This window comes from Ammospiza nelsoni, chromosome 3 (assembly GCF_027579445.1).
Source record: "Ammospiza nelsoni isolate bAmmNel1 chromosome 3, bAmmNel1.pri, whole genome shotgun sequence".
NCBI lineage: Eukaryota > Metazoa > Chordata > Aves > Passeriformes > Passerellidae > Ammospiza > Ammospiza nelsoni.
In genome coordinates, this window is record NC_080635.1 from 15,359,576 (window position 1) to 15,375,622 (window position 16,047).

At 40.8% G+C, this 16,047-nt stretch overlaps 1 protein-coding gene across 3 annotated transcripts in view; it reads right to left on the minus strand.

The window, feature by feature from the left end:
• Positions 1-541: 541 nt before the first annotated feature.
• The window catches only part of PELI1 (pellino E3 ubiquitin protein ligase 1), a 42,648-nt gene continuing 27,142 nt past the window's right edge, over positions 542-16,047 (minus strand). For all 3 annotated transcript variants that reach the window (XM_059468690.1, XM_059468689.1, XM_059468691.1), the window contains exons 2-7: positions 8,381-8,522; positions 8,009-8,138; positions 6,395-6,496; positions 4,222-4,419; positions 3,922-4,110; positions 542-2,968 (exon numbers count right to left, since the gene is read on the minus strand). In XM_059468690.1, the coding sequence (XP_059324673.1) occupies positions 2,402-2,968; positions 3,922-4,110; positions 4,222-4,419; positions 6,395-6,496; positions 8,009-8,138; positions 8,381-8,451 (1,257 nt within the window). In that variant the 5' untranslated portion in view covers positions 8,452-8,522 and the 3' untranslated portion in view covers positions 542-2,401. The remainder of the gene's footprint in view (positions 2,969-3,921; positions 4,111-4,221; positions 4,420-6,394; positions 6,497-8,008; positions 8,139-8,380; positions 8,523-16,047) is intronic.

Here is a 16,047-nt window from a genome sequence, read left to right on the forward strand (position 1 = left end):
TGCCTGTACCCAAGTGCACCCCTGGCTCTGCCTCCAGCTGGGCCTCCAAGAGCACTTCCCATATTCCTCCTACCATCCCGTGCTCCATCTGTGCTCACAGTTCAGCTCTGTGTTACTCATACTGCTTTGTAGCTTTCATCGTGTTCTTTTCTGGTTTTTCATGTTCCTGTAGTCAACAAGATCAGGACCAGAGAAATGTCAACTAGATTTTGTGGAAGACACAATCAAGAGCTCTTTGTCATTTTAAAATTTAGTTCAGTTTTTGCTTACATTTCGGTATCTGTAACTTACTCATTTAAGTGTGTCATTTAAACAGCAATCTCACCTTTAACACAGAGTTAAATATAAAACACATGGAGAGGACACATCTGAAAGGAGCCATTCAAAGCCATTACCAGGGAAAACATCGAAAGTCTTTACAGCTGCTGCTTCTCTGTGCTCTTAATCCATATGTGCAGAACAGAGGGACACCTGAGGTGACAACAGAAGGGCCATCTCCAGCCCTTTCCCATCTCTTGAAAACAAAGCCATGATCCCAGAATTTCTGTTTTTGAAAAGTGTTTACTCACGTAGTTTAAATAAATTAATTTGCAAATAAAAATTAAAACTACAGTATACTATAGTTTGAATAAGATGATTAGAACAACTACAATACAGGATTTCTTGCTGCATAAGTTTCATGACTTAATGCATATAATCTGGAAAATGTCAAAATCAGTTATATTTCTATGGAAAGGGAGTAACAGCAGTTACTTGTACATGACAGCTAACTGAACTTATAGTACAGGTTTCCTGACACATGCATTTCCTGAGTGAACCAAACAATATATATCATTTCTTTTTAAAAATGGAGAAATAATTGACAGTCAAAGTAAGTAATTCATGACATCTAAGCAACACAGGTCTCTTTAAACAAAGAAAATTTTAGAAGAGCTTCAAAGAAAAACAAAAGCAAAAGCTTTGCTATAAAGTACAGAAATTTTCTTACTGTCAATTATACAGTACATATTTGAAAAAAATGTACGAAGCTGGCCAAAAAAGCTCAAATCAATGCTAAAAAGGTCAGGTTGCCATGAAGCACAGTGGGCTGGCAGCAGAGCTGCATGTAGTACACTGGTCTTTTCTGGTGGATCCAGAAGGGAACGAGGGGGAGGAAGAGGAGAGCAGAGACCAGAGTAAGCAGAGCCCACAGCAGCATCTCACAGAGAGGGTCTGAGCCCAGCCCAGCCCCAGCTCTCCCAACAGACTGCCAGCTGTGCCCAGCTGCCAAGGATGCAGGGACACCTGCCCTGGCTACCAGGCTCCACCTCAGTTCCACCTGTGGCCCAGATGAGCATCTGCACCTGGCAGAGGGGCAAAGGCCAGGCCTGAGGCCCCCCACCAGTCAGCAGGTGGAAGGCTGCTGAGCATCCAGCTGACAAACCCCTCCCAGGCTGGGACTGTGGCCAAGTCACAAACTGCTCCCCACACACATGCCCAGGTGCATCCACCTCTGCCCTGTCCCCACCCCCAAACAGCAAGGAACAGAACAAGCCTCATCTTTCTGATCTGTTCGTGTTTAACATTGGAAAAACCCTCACAAATGTCACTAATGCTAAATAAAGAGAAGTGTTAGCGTGAAGGGAGAAAAAAATCCTTAATCTAGACTAAGTTGCATATTCGAAGAGTCTGGTAAATATTCTCCTCATAACCAGATCTTAAGTACAGTCCTACCAAAAAGACAGTTTAAGGAGTCGTCCTTAGCTACCTTTCAACACGGTTAAAGCACAACTTTATGCCATCATAATTTGCATTAGCTTTGTTTAAAAAGCATTTTAACTATTCTAAGAACTCAGTATTTTAGATTAAAAGATTTTTCTACCATTTTCATCCCACGTTCTTCTCCATCCAGAACTACTCTACACATCCAATCGCTGGATGTAACACACTATGACCATGCTACTCTCTAAACATTCTAAATATTTTCAATAATAAAGATAAATAGAAAAAAGTTAATATACATGTTATATTTTACAATGTTTGCATCCAGGCTGTAAACTAATGTTCTTTGAACTATTTACCCTCCATATACAAAAAGAATGAAACACCTTTCAAACACTGTGGGCATGTGATTCAAAAACCATTAAACTGAAGGCATTGAAGTTCACTTTACAACACTTCCATCACCTCTTCAGAAGTAGTTATTAACCAAAAAAAGCAGGAGGTCTCCCCATTCTCCCCCCATTTCTTCTCTTTCCAGACTTTTCACAATAAAGAGGGATTTAGCTGTTGTAACAAAAAAACCAAAAAATTCTTCATCTTAATGCAAACCAGCAAAGCCCAGAGAATACGAAAAACAGTTGGTTTAAAAATGAGAATCGCTTAGCTTATCAGTTTACTGCAGTCCTCGGGAACACCTGTGTTAGTCGAGAGGCCCTTGGAAAATGAGCCTGATGTAACCCTGCTCACCAGCCAGCTGATGCGCACAGAAGGGACAGGCTGCGTGAAAAGTGTGAGTACCGTGAGGAAGAGGAATTTGGGACCAATATGCAGTTGTCTTTTCTGAGCACACGTGTCCACAGGGGCTGAACGCATGAGTCGGAGGTCCGGCATCCACGTAAAATCCCGCCTCACAGCCGAGCCACAGCGGCACGTAGGGGCCGACGGAGCGGCACATGGGGCACTCGCGGTCCTTGCCGTCCCTCTCCTCTTTGTTCCCCCAGTTGTGGTAGCCGTGCACGTGGCCGCAGTTCAGGTACACCCACGGCTGCTTCTCGTCTACAACATCTTTTCTCTTCATGCTGGGGAAGGCCAGGGTGTTGAAGCCCACGGGGCACTGGGGCCTGGCTGCGTTGATCTCCTGCCTCAGAGCCTCCAGGTGCTTGACGGTGGGCGTGCGCGCCAGCCCCTCGGCCGTGCGCCACAGCAGCGTCGCCCCGCACAGGTCGATCAGGGAGCCGTCCTGCAGCTGGTTCGTCTCGTTCTCAACCTGGGCAGGGACACAGACACGGACAGCCGTCACCTCAGGGGCTCTGAAGTGTAACAATGTGCACTTCCACAACACCAATCTGCCTGGAAGACCCATCAAAGTTTCAAGCAGCTTCTGACTGTGTCCACAAGACATCCATAGAGAGCCCAGTATCACCTTCTCTCTGCCCTCCTTTTTTTGGAAAAACCCCACCCTAACATCTTAAGAGATTAAAGTGTGCATTAAAAGAGACCACACTGAGTCAAGGAAAGTTCCTCCCATCTTAACAACTCTCTATTCCATCCCTATAGCACTCTCAACTATGTTACTTGAAATGCCTCAAGGAGTACCAAAAGACTGTTTTAGTCCTCCATCATATTTTAGACTTCTCCTAAAACACCCCTTTACACATGGCTTTCCTCTCCTCCCATCAGCACTCCTAGCTAAACATGCTGTTTAAAATGTTCAATGTAGCATTTCTTTTTGCTGAAACATCCCAAGCCATACTGAACCCAAATATCTCCTGGAAATATCACTGATGCTTTGCAAACAAAAGAAGAGGGAAAACTCCGAATGCCAACATGGAAATAAATATCCAATAAAATTATATCCGTTTTCCACCATTCTTTTAAAAAGGAAAAGTGGCAAAAGCATAAACTAACAAGGGAGAATTGGGAAAATACTTGTAGAATGTGCAAGAGAGCTTGCAGAAATACAGAGTAGACTGGAAACTCAGTTTAGGAGAGCAGCCTAGATGTGCAATTAAGTACTAGTTTGCAGATAAACTCAGTTATTCATGTTGATCAAGACACCTTTGTGCACCCAGACAACAAACACATAAGAGGCAGTGTAACTAATTGCAGGGGTGACAGCTACATGGAATTCCAGCAGATTCCAGCTCTATGCCCAAACTATACCCCTAATGGCGGCACCATTTTAAACAGGTTGCATAAAACACTGGTCACTGCTCTCACCATTTTCCCCCTCTGTTGAGCTGATCTGGTTTCACGGAGGCTGAACACATTCCCACACACAGAAATCTCTCTCCACACCCCTGGCTTGGAGTCTTCTGTGAATCCATTACGAGGATGCATAACAAGAACTCCATTTGTTGTTAGTCCATCCATTTGCCCATCGGATGTCTTCCACTTTGCAGCTTTCTCCTAAAAGAAATCACATCAATGAGCACCTTTGATTTGGCTGGAGTTACGAATTATTTTTAAAAAATAAGTGTGCAATGAACTTTCAGTGGAAAAAAGAAAGAATTCCCTTACCCCAAGAAAAATGTTTTTTGAGGAGTCAAATCCTGCAGCATATATTCTTGCTGTAAATGGAGGGTTACGTTCACATATGATCCTGCAGGCAAACCTTGATATTGTGCTCTGCACAGACTGTGTATCTGAATTACTCTGACTCCCAGGAACTGTATCTGTTACTACAAAGTCTATAGGGCTCTCTGTTGACCGACCAATCTGGAAAAGCATTGAAAAAAAAAACTGGTCAGAAGTTTGTCTTTGGGTCTAGGACTATTCAAATTCAAAGTAAGTAAAAGCAATGATACAAAAATCATTACATTACAGTTTAAAGCATTCCTGTCCACCAGTCTATCGATATAGGTTTCTAAAGCCTCATCTGAATTGATGAATTTTTCTGCCTCCAAATGATCAAAGTTATTGTGAAAGCTGGGTACAGCCAAATGAAGGAAGGAGAAATAAAATGATGCTATTAAATCAGTTCTGAGATGATTTCCCATTGAAGGCCTTTTTATCACAGAGGTTACACTCAGGTCAGGCAGACCAGCTGCAGGAGCACCAAAAGAGCCAGGGAACAGCATTTAGAGGGAAGAACAGTGACATGCAGTCACTTAGTATGCCCAGAACACTCTGAACAGTGCCAGACTAAGTCAAGGTATAGATGTATGAAAATCAGATTATGTGAGCTGTCTCTTCAGCTCTGGTGGGCACTGAGAAGCAGCAAACCTTTTGTCAAAGACCAGGCACCAGGTGGTTGTGGCAGAGAGGGGCTACATTTACACACTCAGAACACAAGAATGGAACATCTGACTACAATCAGGTTTTGCTGGTAGCTGCATCTCCTTTTCTGGCTGCAGGGAACCGTGAGTCTTGCAGTCCCACACAACTGCACCAAGCTTGGTGAAACTGCACAGGTATCCCTGCTTTTCCAGTCAACTCATCTTTCATCACAAAGAGGAAAAGTAATAACCCTTTCCCAAACATCCATATAGCTGGGTTTAAAGCCGTCTTACACACTACTACTCACTCATTTCCAGAGCTTTCAGGCTCTTTGAAAATAGATGATTATATAAAGACTGATTAACTGCTGAGCAAGAGACCCAAAAGCTTGAGGTACTTTTTGTTGAGGGCTGGAGTGCTTTCATGAGACTAAAACTGCTTTGTCAGAATCTATTTTTCTACTGCTTCCTAGGCAGGATAACCCATGAGTACACAGGGACTGCCAGGGGCAATTTCAGAGCAGCACACATGCCAGAGCATGCCTGAAGAGAGAACACTCACACAAACAATAGCTTATGCTGCAGTGATTTCATTACAGTCCTTTTGCTCTTGTTGTATTTGCAGTTGCAAAGCAGCTTCCTCCACCACTTCCCAACACCTCCCACCTCCTTAGATCCTGCAGTGGCGTCACAGCTAAACGCTGTGACAGCAAAACTCCTTGCTGTAAACTAGTGGCAACAACGAGGGGGAAAAAACTACACAAGATCACAGTCTGGGAATCAGAGAGAACAAAGCCCACATTAAAAAGAACCCCAAAACAAACCCCTTCCGTTTGAGAAAAACAGGAAACAATTAAAAGATATGAGGGCACACCACAGCTGCAGATGTGTTTGTGGCCCCTTCTCATACACACAGGAACTGCAGCAAAGTTGTTTTGAACTGCCAGCATCAGCACTGAAGGCTCCTCTCTTCACATCTCCCAGTACTTTAGACATTTCTGGGTTTGCTTAAAAAAGTTCAGAGTATTTTTCATATTAGTTGTGCCAAAAGCTTTCCTGTGTTTCCACGTTGTATTTCTTCTACCCTGTCTCCAACTGGCTGATCCCAAATCCCTTTGTAAATGCCAGAAGCAAAGTTCTAAGTTCTTGAAGAGAAAGGTGCCCTTTATTCTTCATTTTGCAAGGAGGGACTAGGAAACAGATTATGTGACTTGCAGGCCAGCAAAGGCAAAACCATAATCTTGTGCATTAGTCACAAAATCCCCCAACTTTCACCTTTGCCCAAGTCTTTTAAAAGAGATGTACAGACACACAGCCTTGTTCACAGGATGGCCTTGGGAATGAACTGAATTAAATTGCTCTGAATTGTGAGTGCAGAAACTGACACACAAACTTTTGGGTCAGAGAGAAAAAGCCTGCTGAGAGGATGCCTTGTTTGGAACTACCAAAAATGAGAACACATTTACTTCACGTACCTGGAACATATCTGTGTTGCTGTCATGAGTATATTCAACTACTACAGTCTGGGCCCGAGACAAAGTGTAAGATATGCTGTGTTGGTCCTTATTACTTATTGCCTGTGGAAAAATGCCAAATGTTACTGAACCAGTGCACAGTAATTCTACAGAATAGAGCAGCAAAGCAGACAATACACACACACACATATATATATATATGTAACATCAGCCTCTTCTACTAATTAAGAAATTAGGGTAGACAGTTGTTAATGACACACCCAAAGTTAAACTTCACAAAACCCAGTCTTGGCCACTAAAAAAAAGCTGCAGGATTGATTCAGCAACAGACCAAACTGGTCTCTTCACCACATGCTGCAACTAAATAAACATAACCAGGGCATATTATTAGTCATGTTTTGTGTTAAAGCAACACTGGCCTGAACACAAAAAGACAAACCAACCAAATGCAAAGGCTAAAACTTAATGTAACACCTTCATGGCCATCTCAGAGTGAATTTGGCCAACAGCAAAGCAAGGACTTCACTCAGGACTTCATTCTAAAACCAGGATTTGAGTTAATACTAAAATCAGTAATGACCGATTTATGATACATAGATAAAAAAAGTGGCAGTGAATAGGGTAAAATGGAGAAACTCAACATAGGTTGCAGAAGTTGTAGCAAAGGTTTCAGTTGGTTAGTCTAGATGTTCATTCTGCAATTACCTACTAAGGAACTAAACACTTCTAAAAGTGCTGCTAAACAGCACTTACCAGACCATAAAGAATTTACAAAAATAAACGTTCTTTTTATAGATCTATTATGAATGTAGTTCTACAACAAGAATTTTGGTAGAAAAAATGCTTCTGATTTCAGAATACTTTATACCATTCCCTGAATTTAAGGTCAAGATCCTTAAGTGTCAAGGTGTTCTGGGAGTCAAGCACTTAACACTACTGTGTTTGTTTAAAGGCCTGATCTCGTCACTGGCAGTTTCTAAACAACCACTAAGCATCCTCAAATTCCATTGTTTAGTAGAAATGCTCCATTAGTTATTGAACACAACTGCACACACACTTGAACAGCCACAATATTTCATGGTAATACCTTAGCTATGATGTATTAGTTTTGGCATACACTGTTGAAATACAGTTCAACTTCAGGGCCTAAGCCCTTCCTTTTCTGCTTCTTAGTGGGAACTCTGATTACAAGCCCTATGAAACACACCCTGCAAAACCCACCTGTGCTGACCCCTGGGGAACTCCTACCCACTGATGGAGCACCAAGTCCATGTGGAGCTTTGGCAAGGATCATTTAAAAGTCAGCTTCATGTGAAGCAAAGTTAGTCCTAAAGCAGAGTGAGTACAAAACCACAAAGTCTAGAACAGCTGACTAGCCTGTGCCCAGAACATTCAAAAAAACTAATTTTTTTTTCCTGGCTATAGCAAGGACTACAAAGCATCTTCTTTGCTGAATTGTTTCTTGCTAACCCTGACAGGTACTAAACAACTTTGGATAAACACAAACCATTCTTTTCACAGCCAGATATTTATGCTGTTTAAACCATTTCCTAACAGCTCTTTATATGGCACAAGGAGAAATCAGACAGACTTGAGGGGAGAAATGGAGCTTACCTTTGCTGCTTGAGGGGTACAGGCAATGTGCACAGTGCTGGGTTTCACCCCATTTGCCTTGGGCCTTTTAAATAAAGCAAACCTACTTTTCCTTCTCCCTCTATCTCCATTTGGGAGAGACCCATTGTACCTGCCAAAAAGCACAGAAAAAGAACAAAGTCCATCATTCATGTATTACTTAGTTTCTCATGAGATACGGACCCACAAGAACTTTCATTCTAAGCACCAAGTATTCTCAATTAGTATAGTGTTACTAATTACAGATTTTTAATTAATCACATTTAAATCCAAGAATTGATTAACACAGTACTGAAACATGTCCACAGGATTACAGCATAGAAAACCCTCAGACTCTTACACACAAACACTTACCCCAGTACGATCAATTCACCATATTTGACTGGTGCTTTGGATGGATGATTTTCTTGATCAGGAGAAAACATGAGCTTAGCTAAAGACTTCTCAAACTTCAGGTCGCTGATCAAGAGTTGTGGCACACTTTGTTCATTATTTCCTGTTAAAATAAAACCAAAATTAAGGTTAAGAGAAAATATTCTACTCCAATAACACACACTTGCACACCAATATGATACTGTAGGTACAATATTTTGTGTTTTCCATGTCCTGACTTTGCCTGAAATAATTTTTAAAAACACATATATAAAACCACATGAATTAAGGTTGAATTGCCTTGAAGAATTGCAAGATCACAAAAAAAAATGCATTTAGAAAATTCCACTATGGCCTTAAAACATCCACACTTGTTTTCCTCCATGTCAGTTTTTAGAATAAATGATACATAGCTTCATTTATTATATTTCATTCAGCTGATGAGAAATATAGCCAGATAAGCATTAAATTTAAAGAAAAAAAATACAAACCCACAAAGCGAGACCAATCCATTAGCAAAAGTTTTCATGTTAAGTGTCTAATTCAGAGCTTTCTAAGAAGTTTCTGCATTTGCAGATGGAAGGAAGTTGTATGACAATTTGATAAAAAGCCTGCCATAAAAGTTTAGGATATGTATTGTGATTGCTCATGTTTAGCCAGAGCCAGAAGTGATATAAACATCTGTTTGAAGGAGGTTTCCTGAGGGAATTCCATGTAACTCCTAATGAAAACAGTCCTGAAGTGCATTTGTTACTCAGACTTCTGCTTTGAGGAACAGTTTCATATTGTATTTTTTACAGCTTCTCATTAGTAGCATTTCCAGACACTTTTGACCTATGCAGCTCATCTCTGACCTTCCTCCAGAGAAAGCCTACCCAGCAGAGCACTTGCTTGATAAAGAATAAAGCTGATGAGAGCCTGTTTGAGGCTTTCTTTAACAGAAATAGGAACATTCCCTTGGTCCTTCCAGGTGAGTTTTCATACCAACTCAAAGAGCTGCTAATCTTTTTTAGCACTGATGGTTAACATTTTGCCTTCTGTGCAAATGCACTTTTTGACCCACACAGCACTTTTTGAATCCTGTCATCAACTTTGATCACAACTACAGTGCTGTGTCTCCACTTTCTTCTACCTTGACTAGACTATGGCTGTTAGCAGAAAAGATGTCATCATGCAGATATTATCAATCTCCATGTTATGTCGCAAGAACAGAGACAAAGATGTGGCAGTGCTTGACAGCCTGTTCACATTTGTTCAGGAGCTCATGCAAAGATCCCTTTGCTGACCTTATCTCTCCCAGTGTTTGCTCCTTCAGAGAAGCTTGGCTTCCAACATGTTTTCTCAGTGTTGGAGATTTCATAGTGCTTGAAACAAGTTAACTGCAGCCTGTCTTTGTGGCTAGCACACACAATATAACCACAACAGCACCCTGACCCACTGGGAGATGAGTGCATTGCACAAACCTGATTTGCTCAATGCTGCTGTGAAGTGTCTGTGTCCCATCTCCAGAACAGTGACACCAAGCTCTCTCTGCTGCCTGGGAAGCAGCAAGCACTTTCACTCAGCAGCTGTCCTGCTCATGCCTTAGGTAGCCATCACTCAGCTGGTGCTGAAAGTGCATTTTGCTGCTCCAGCAGTCTCCCTCTGTCCCACAGGAACAGGCACTGGCACTGTTCACTGTTGACTGAGAGAGTCAAGGAATAGAGTTTGCTCAAAGCCCTTATGGATTGCTGACCCAAGTGCAGCAGTAACTCCCCTGGGATTGTGAGGTTACTCACTGTTGTAGGTTTGGCCTTTAGAATTCCAAAATGAAGACATTAAAGCAAACTTATCCCATGAAAATGTGACCTTAAATGATGTCAGTAGTCACAACACACTGAAGTGGAGATTGCCCCATTTGATAAAGAGAGCCCCACAACATTACTGTGTTCACAATTTTCATGTCTTCCAGGGCCCTCCTTACCTCACACCCCACTTTGGGGCAAAGCACCACACTCAAGCTATGTGCCAGTGAACACACCTCAGGGCTGCTTTTCTGACATTGACATTGAACTACACAGATCCTAGTGCTTAATAGTGCTCAGTTCCTTAGACACATTTCCCTTCTGAAGTATTTCTACTTTCTTCATGATTTATCTGTATATAAAAATGTATTTTCTATGAAGTATTTTTACAATCAACTACAGCATTTCTTGTTTTATTTTAAGGTCTTCTTGCATTATACTTGCTTGTACAGGTGTCTTCTGAGAGATCTCATCTTCTCATCTCCTCCCCACATGATTAACCTATTTACTACTTGAATATTGATCTCCTGAACAGCCTCCCCCCTGCAATTCAGTCTCCTTCACATGCAACTAATTTCATCTTGGCCAACACTTGTCCTCTGCCTTCACATTCAAAAGCTCACAAGAAATACTGCCATGAAACTACAGCAGTGCCTATAAGGAACCAGCATAGAACTAAGAAACATCATGCCACAATAACCAAAGATTTAAATAGTATAACCCCATATTAGTGTTAAAGAGTAATTCTTTCACTTAGAGAAAGTGGGAAGGCAAAAATTTAAAATAACTTTAGCCATTAGTATAAGAACAGGTTTGGTACAGCTTCTCCTCTTTTTCTGTTCATCCAAGGGAACAATTTTAATGGAAAACTACAAAAAAAAAAAACATGTCTGAGTAAACTTCAAAGCCCCAGGAAAATAACATGTGAACAGTTCAAGGAGACTCTATTGTGTTACCTGCACAAGTGACCAGAGAACTGTGCAGAAACAATAAAAGGGGTCAGCAGTTCCCAGGGACAGACTTCAGCAATACAAGGAGTTATACAGAAATTCTCAGTACAAGGAAAGATGTCCCACATCTATTGCTCAGTTCCTCCTTAAAACATTTTCTTTTGCTTTACATTTAAAGAAATCCACTCAAGTTTACTTTGCACATGATGGAAATCCACTTCTTACTAAACTTAAGGAAGGTTTGAGTGTTAGAAATCTAGAGCCACCATTAACAACACAGCCTGCTCATCCCCTTTCAAAAGTCTGGCTGAAATGTTTGAACTTCATTTTTTTTCAAATACATCTCAGAACCTTTATGAGCTTCACATAAATTTCACAACTACTACACCCCCAGATTACTTCAACTCAAGTACATACAAGATTCAGTATTCCTAAAAAAAAATATCAGTCCAACATACACACTACTTCTCATCCAGTGTGATTGGCCTGGTGCACTGCACCCAAAGGGAAATTTTGTCCCCAGAAATAACAAAGCCCAATTATATCTTTCCAGTGAGGTCCTGAAGATCAGTCCAAGGGAAATTGCATGTCTGTGAATAAAACTCAAGGGCTGTTCCACTGGAGGTGAGTCTAATCTGCCATGGGATAACATCCCCACTCCTGAAATAGTGCAGGCTTATGAATCATTTAAAGCTGAGTGAAGAACTTACTTGAAGGAAAACTTGAGTAGAAGAAAAGGATCAACCAAAATATATAATGGGCCTTCTCTTGTAGTGTAACCTAACCAGTTTTTATTTCTAGAGTACTACTTTTCTTCAAAAAGTTAGGAAAGGCTAATTAAAAAGACAAATTGGCTCTGAAGGGCCAGTATATAACTAAGGAACCAACGTTTGAGCAAAATACACACAAATTACATTTTTGCTGCTTCTTGTTGCAGCATTTTCAGACATCAGGGGAACAGGCTTCATTGGAGAAAGCTCTGAACAACAGACTCTTCTAAACTCATCCAAGAACATTCAACACTGATAAGGAATAAGATGTCAATTACAAGATTCCATCTCACCCAATGTTCTTCCAAAAATCATAGAACTGGCAGCAGCAAACATTTCGTGTCAAGATCTCGGCTTCTGCTAAAGAGAAGAGACCAAAGCCTGAAAATGCTTATCTTTGCATAGTCCTGCACCATGGATTTGAAAAGACTGAGAGCAAAGCAACTTGCATGGCTAAAGGCAAGCACAACTGTTTGCAGTTAGCCCCAAACCACAATGGGTGCCAGGCAAAATTCTTCAGTGTCAAAAATAGGAAACTGGAACAGGAAGAACTCATGCACAGGTAATATTTTTATTCTCAACACTGGTTCCTCTGGGAGCAACAGAAAGTTCAATGCTCAATACTATCACACACAACTGTTTTGAAGGACTGGAAAGTGACAACAACTGAACTGAGAAAAGCATTTAAAATTTGTTTGAGTAATGTAAGTCTGGTTCCTGACAAGCCTTCCTGCTCTCTAGTACTCACCAAAGCCACAGAAGGCAAAGACTACAACAGCTGAGAAAGCAAGCCACAGATTTCTGATTCCAGTAGAAGGAAAAGTCATTGTAGTCTCTCGTGTCTGATGCAAACACTGGTCCCTGCATCCAGGCTATCCCCTCCCAGACAACACTTCAGAGTAGGTGAGGTTAAGAGCTCCCTTCCCTTGAGCACATCATTTTCCATGGGGGACAGAGACAGATGACTTCTGGTTGGTTTGGAACTATCAGCTCTAGCTTAACCAGTCATTTGCAACCATTCAGCTGCCTTTCCTGGTCATGAGACTCACTCACAACCAGCCTTTAGTTGCTTCAGCAAGTCTTCAGATTTTGTTTGCAGTAAGGCACAGCACCTTGTGAATTCAGTTTGCTATTTTGTAGACCAAGTACAGCTTCTGGAATTGCAGCACCTTAATGGTTAAAATGGGGCGGGGGAGGGGAGAACATAAATTCAATGAGCCCAGGCAGAGATTCATTAAACACTCGGCTGAAAGCTAAAAATACAGGAATAAAAGTCTCTTTGTAATAAATTACCATCATTTTCTAAACACAGAGCCAGCATTATAGGCTGCTAGCAACTGCAGCTAGTGCCAGACTGGCCCTTTTCTAAAATACTGCATAGAAAACCACTTACACAGTATAGAAAGAAGTCCTCTGTCAACGAGTAGATTAAAATAAAAATATGCTGATTCAGATGCAAAAAATGGGAACTTCCCCCTCCCTTTTTATAATATTATATTTATATTCTATATCTACATATTTTAAGGTTTGGATTTTTTTTTCTTTTAGAAATAAAGCACAAGACATTTTATGTATTGATGTTTTTAGTTTTTTTACTATTTGCAGTTCTGCACTGACTACCCTTACAATTCTCACATACAGCTCTTTCCTGAGCAATTCTGTGCTAAAGCAGAGGGAATGGGGACAAAATGGAATCTAGTCCTTTTGACAGGGATGCAGTGGCAGAACAAGAGGCAACAAACAAGCTACAACACAGAAAATCCTGATTAGTTATTATGGAAGGGAGAAACCCTCAGTCCACAAAGCCTGTACAATCTCCATCCTTAGGGATCAGCTGCATGTGGCTCTGAACAGCCTGATCAAAGGCAGTCCAGTCCCATTTTGAGTCCAGGGACTGAACCAGATAACCTTCCAACCTAAATTATTCCAGGAATACAATTAATTTTAAGAAGTCCACACAATTCTATCAAGCAACTGGAATATGCACTTGAAGTGCACTTTTGACCAGCTAGACATAAATTGTAAGTAACTCCATTACCAATGAAACAAGATTTTGTCCTTATCCCTCAAGATTTACACGTTACAGCTTTATTTGGATTTAAAACCCCTACTGCAAACAAACAATTCACATTGAATAGTGTGACAATACCTGAGAATACACAAGTAGGACCTAAGTTTGCCAATATTCACTTACACATTTAAGCTCTTTATCACTCCAGTTTCCACTAGGCAAGTCTCCTGTGACTGCAAGATCAGAAACCAAAATCCTCTGAATACATGTACAGTATTTCAGCACTGCATATTCTCTTCTATGGTTACATCTCACCACTACAAAGGAAAAAACATTGATTTCCAGACTTAAACAACCAGAATACTAAAGTAAGTCACTGAGAGACACAAACAAGCTGTACAGAATACTAGTCTCTCAAGATGAAGGTATCTGCAAGCATGGAAGGAGGAGGCAATAGGTAATCAGAGAGAAGGGAAAAAAAAAAAAAAAAAAAACAAGCAAAAGCACCACCAACAGAAAAGTACCAAAACTCAAAAAACCAAAAAAACCCACCCAAACCCAAAACCCCACAGTCAGTGACTCCCAGCAGACCAACTGCTTGTTTGAGTATGTGTTCCCACCAAGCCCAGCTTGCCAGGTTTCACAAACAATATCAATAATGTTACTGATCTGCACTGGCACAAGCAACAAGGAATCGGGTCCTTGCATCACTGTTTCTGAAAGCTGAGACAAAGGTTGAGAAATCACTTTCTTCTACGTGGTGGGTGAAGAAATGTTCACCACTGGAAAGATATTCTCCTTTAACTGTTTTTTCTATAAATAATTTTGCAAGCTTGTATTAAAATAGTTTTTACTGAAGTGATCACTGGGTAAAGAGAACATGAGTTTATCTCCCAGTTTTAACACTTCTCCCAGTTTACAATTCAAAACAAGCTCATGTTTCCTTCCCACACACACCTGCAATTTTACCATTATTAGGTTTTAGACTCCACTTCTGAGATTAGCCACATTCTGTGTACAGCTTGCATCCTTCACTACAGATGCACAGGAAAGTTATAGTGATGCATCTGTTAGTGCAATTGAAATGCCTGTCACTTTAGATCAATAGCCATACACTACCTTTTATAGGAAGGAAATTTAATCTTCTTATTTCTAGAAAAGGGAGTTTTTCAGCATCAAAATCCCCAAGAACAAGCCTTGGGAGCATGGAGTATCAGTACAGCCTTTTGCTTTAATATGGCTTATTATTTCCTTAGTCTATACTGTACATATTTTCTTTTGTAACTCAGAATAAGCTTAGTCATCCACTATAGACACACAAGTGTCTTATGACATGAAAAGAAGACAAAAACAAAAAATCAAAAACAAGACAATGAGGCGAAGTTCTGAAATGAGCAAGCAGCTGATCCTGCACAGGACATCAAGCACAAACCAATGCAACAGCTATCTACTACTATGCATTGAGAACATCTGTAAAACCTCAATAGAGGAGTTTTTTGTTGTCACAAACAGAAAGAAAGCATCTTTTTACCATGGACACCTGCCATTAGTGGGCTGGTCAGCCTGGAAATAAGTCATGTGAGTCAGAGCATATACACACACAAAAACCCATTGTCTGTGGACACTCTGAAAGGGGCATTAACTTGATAGACAAGAGAAAATCTACTGTTTTGCTCTAAGGCCACAGCTAATTTTGTCCAGTCTAAGAAACAGCAGTTCTGGTTGAATTGGTGTCTAGCATTCTGCTTGAAGTTCTGTTCCAGCCACAGAAGCAGGTCTGACAAGCACTCAGCAATTTCAGGAAAGACAGGAACAGCACCTTGAGGACAAGCAACCTTGCTCAATAAACAAGGGAAGTGTTTTAGAATAGGACTTCTATTATAGGCACCTATATGAAAATCTGTACTTTATGATAGTACTTAAAAATAGCATTCCTCTTCAGAAGACTGAAAAAACCCATCTAAGCACAGGGTTCCGATTTCAGTCAGACCTCTGCTAACTTCAGTTCCCTTATTCTGAACTACCGTTGATGACATGAGAATGTGGCTGGGTCTATTAAAACTGGAAGCTTTATGTAATCAATAATGATCCACTCCAACAGAATGACAAAAATCAATCTTGAAAATATTCCCTT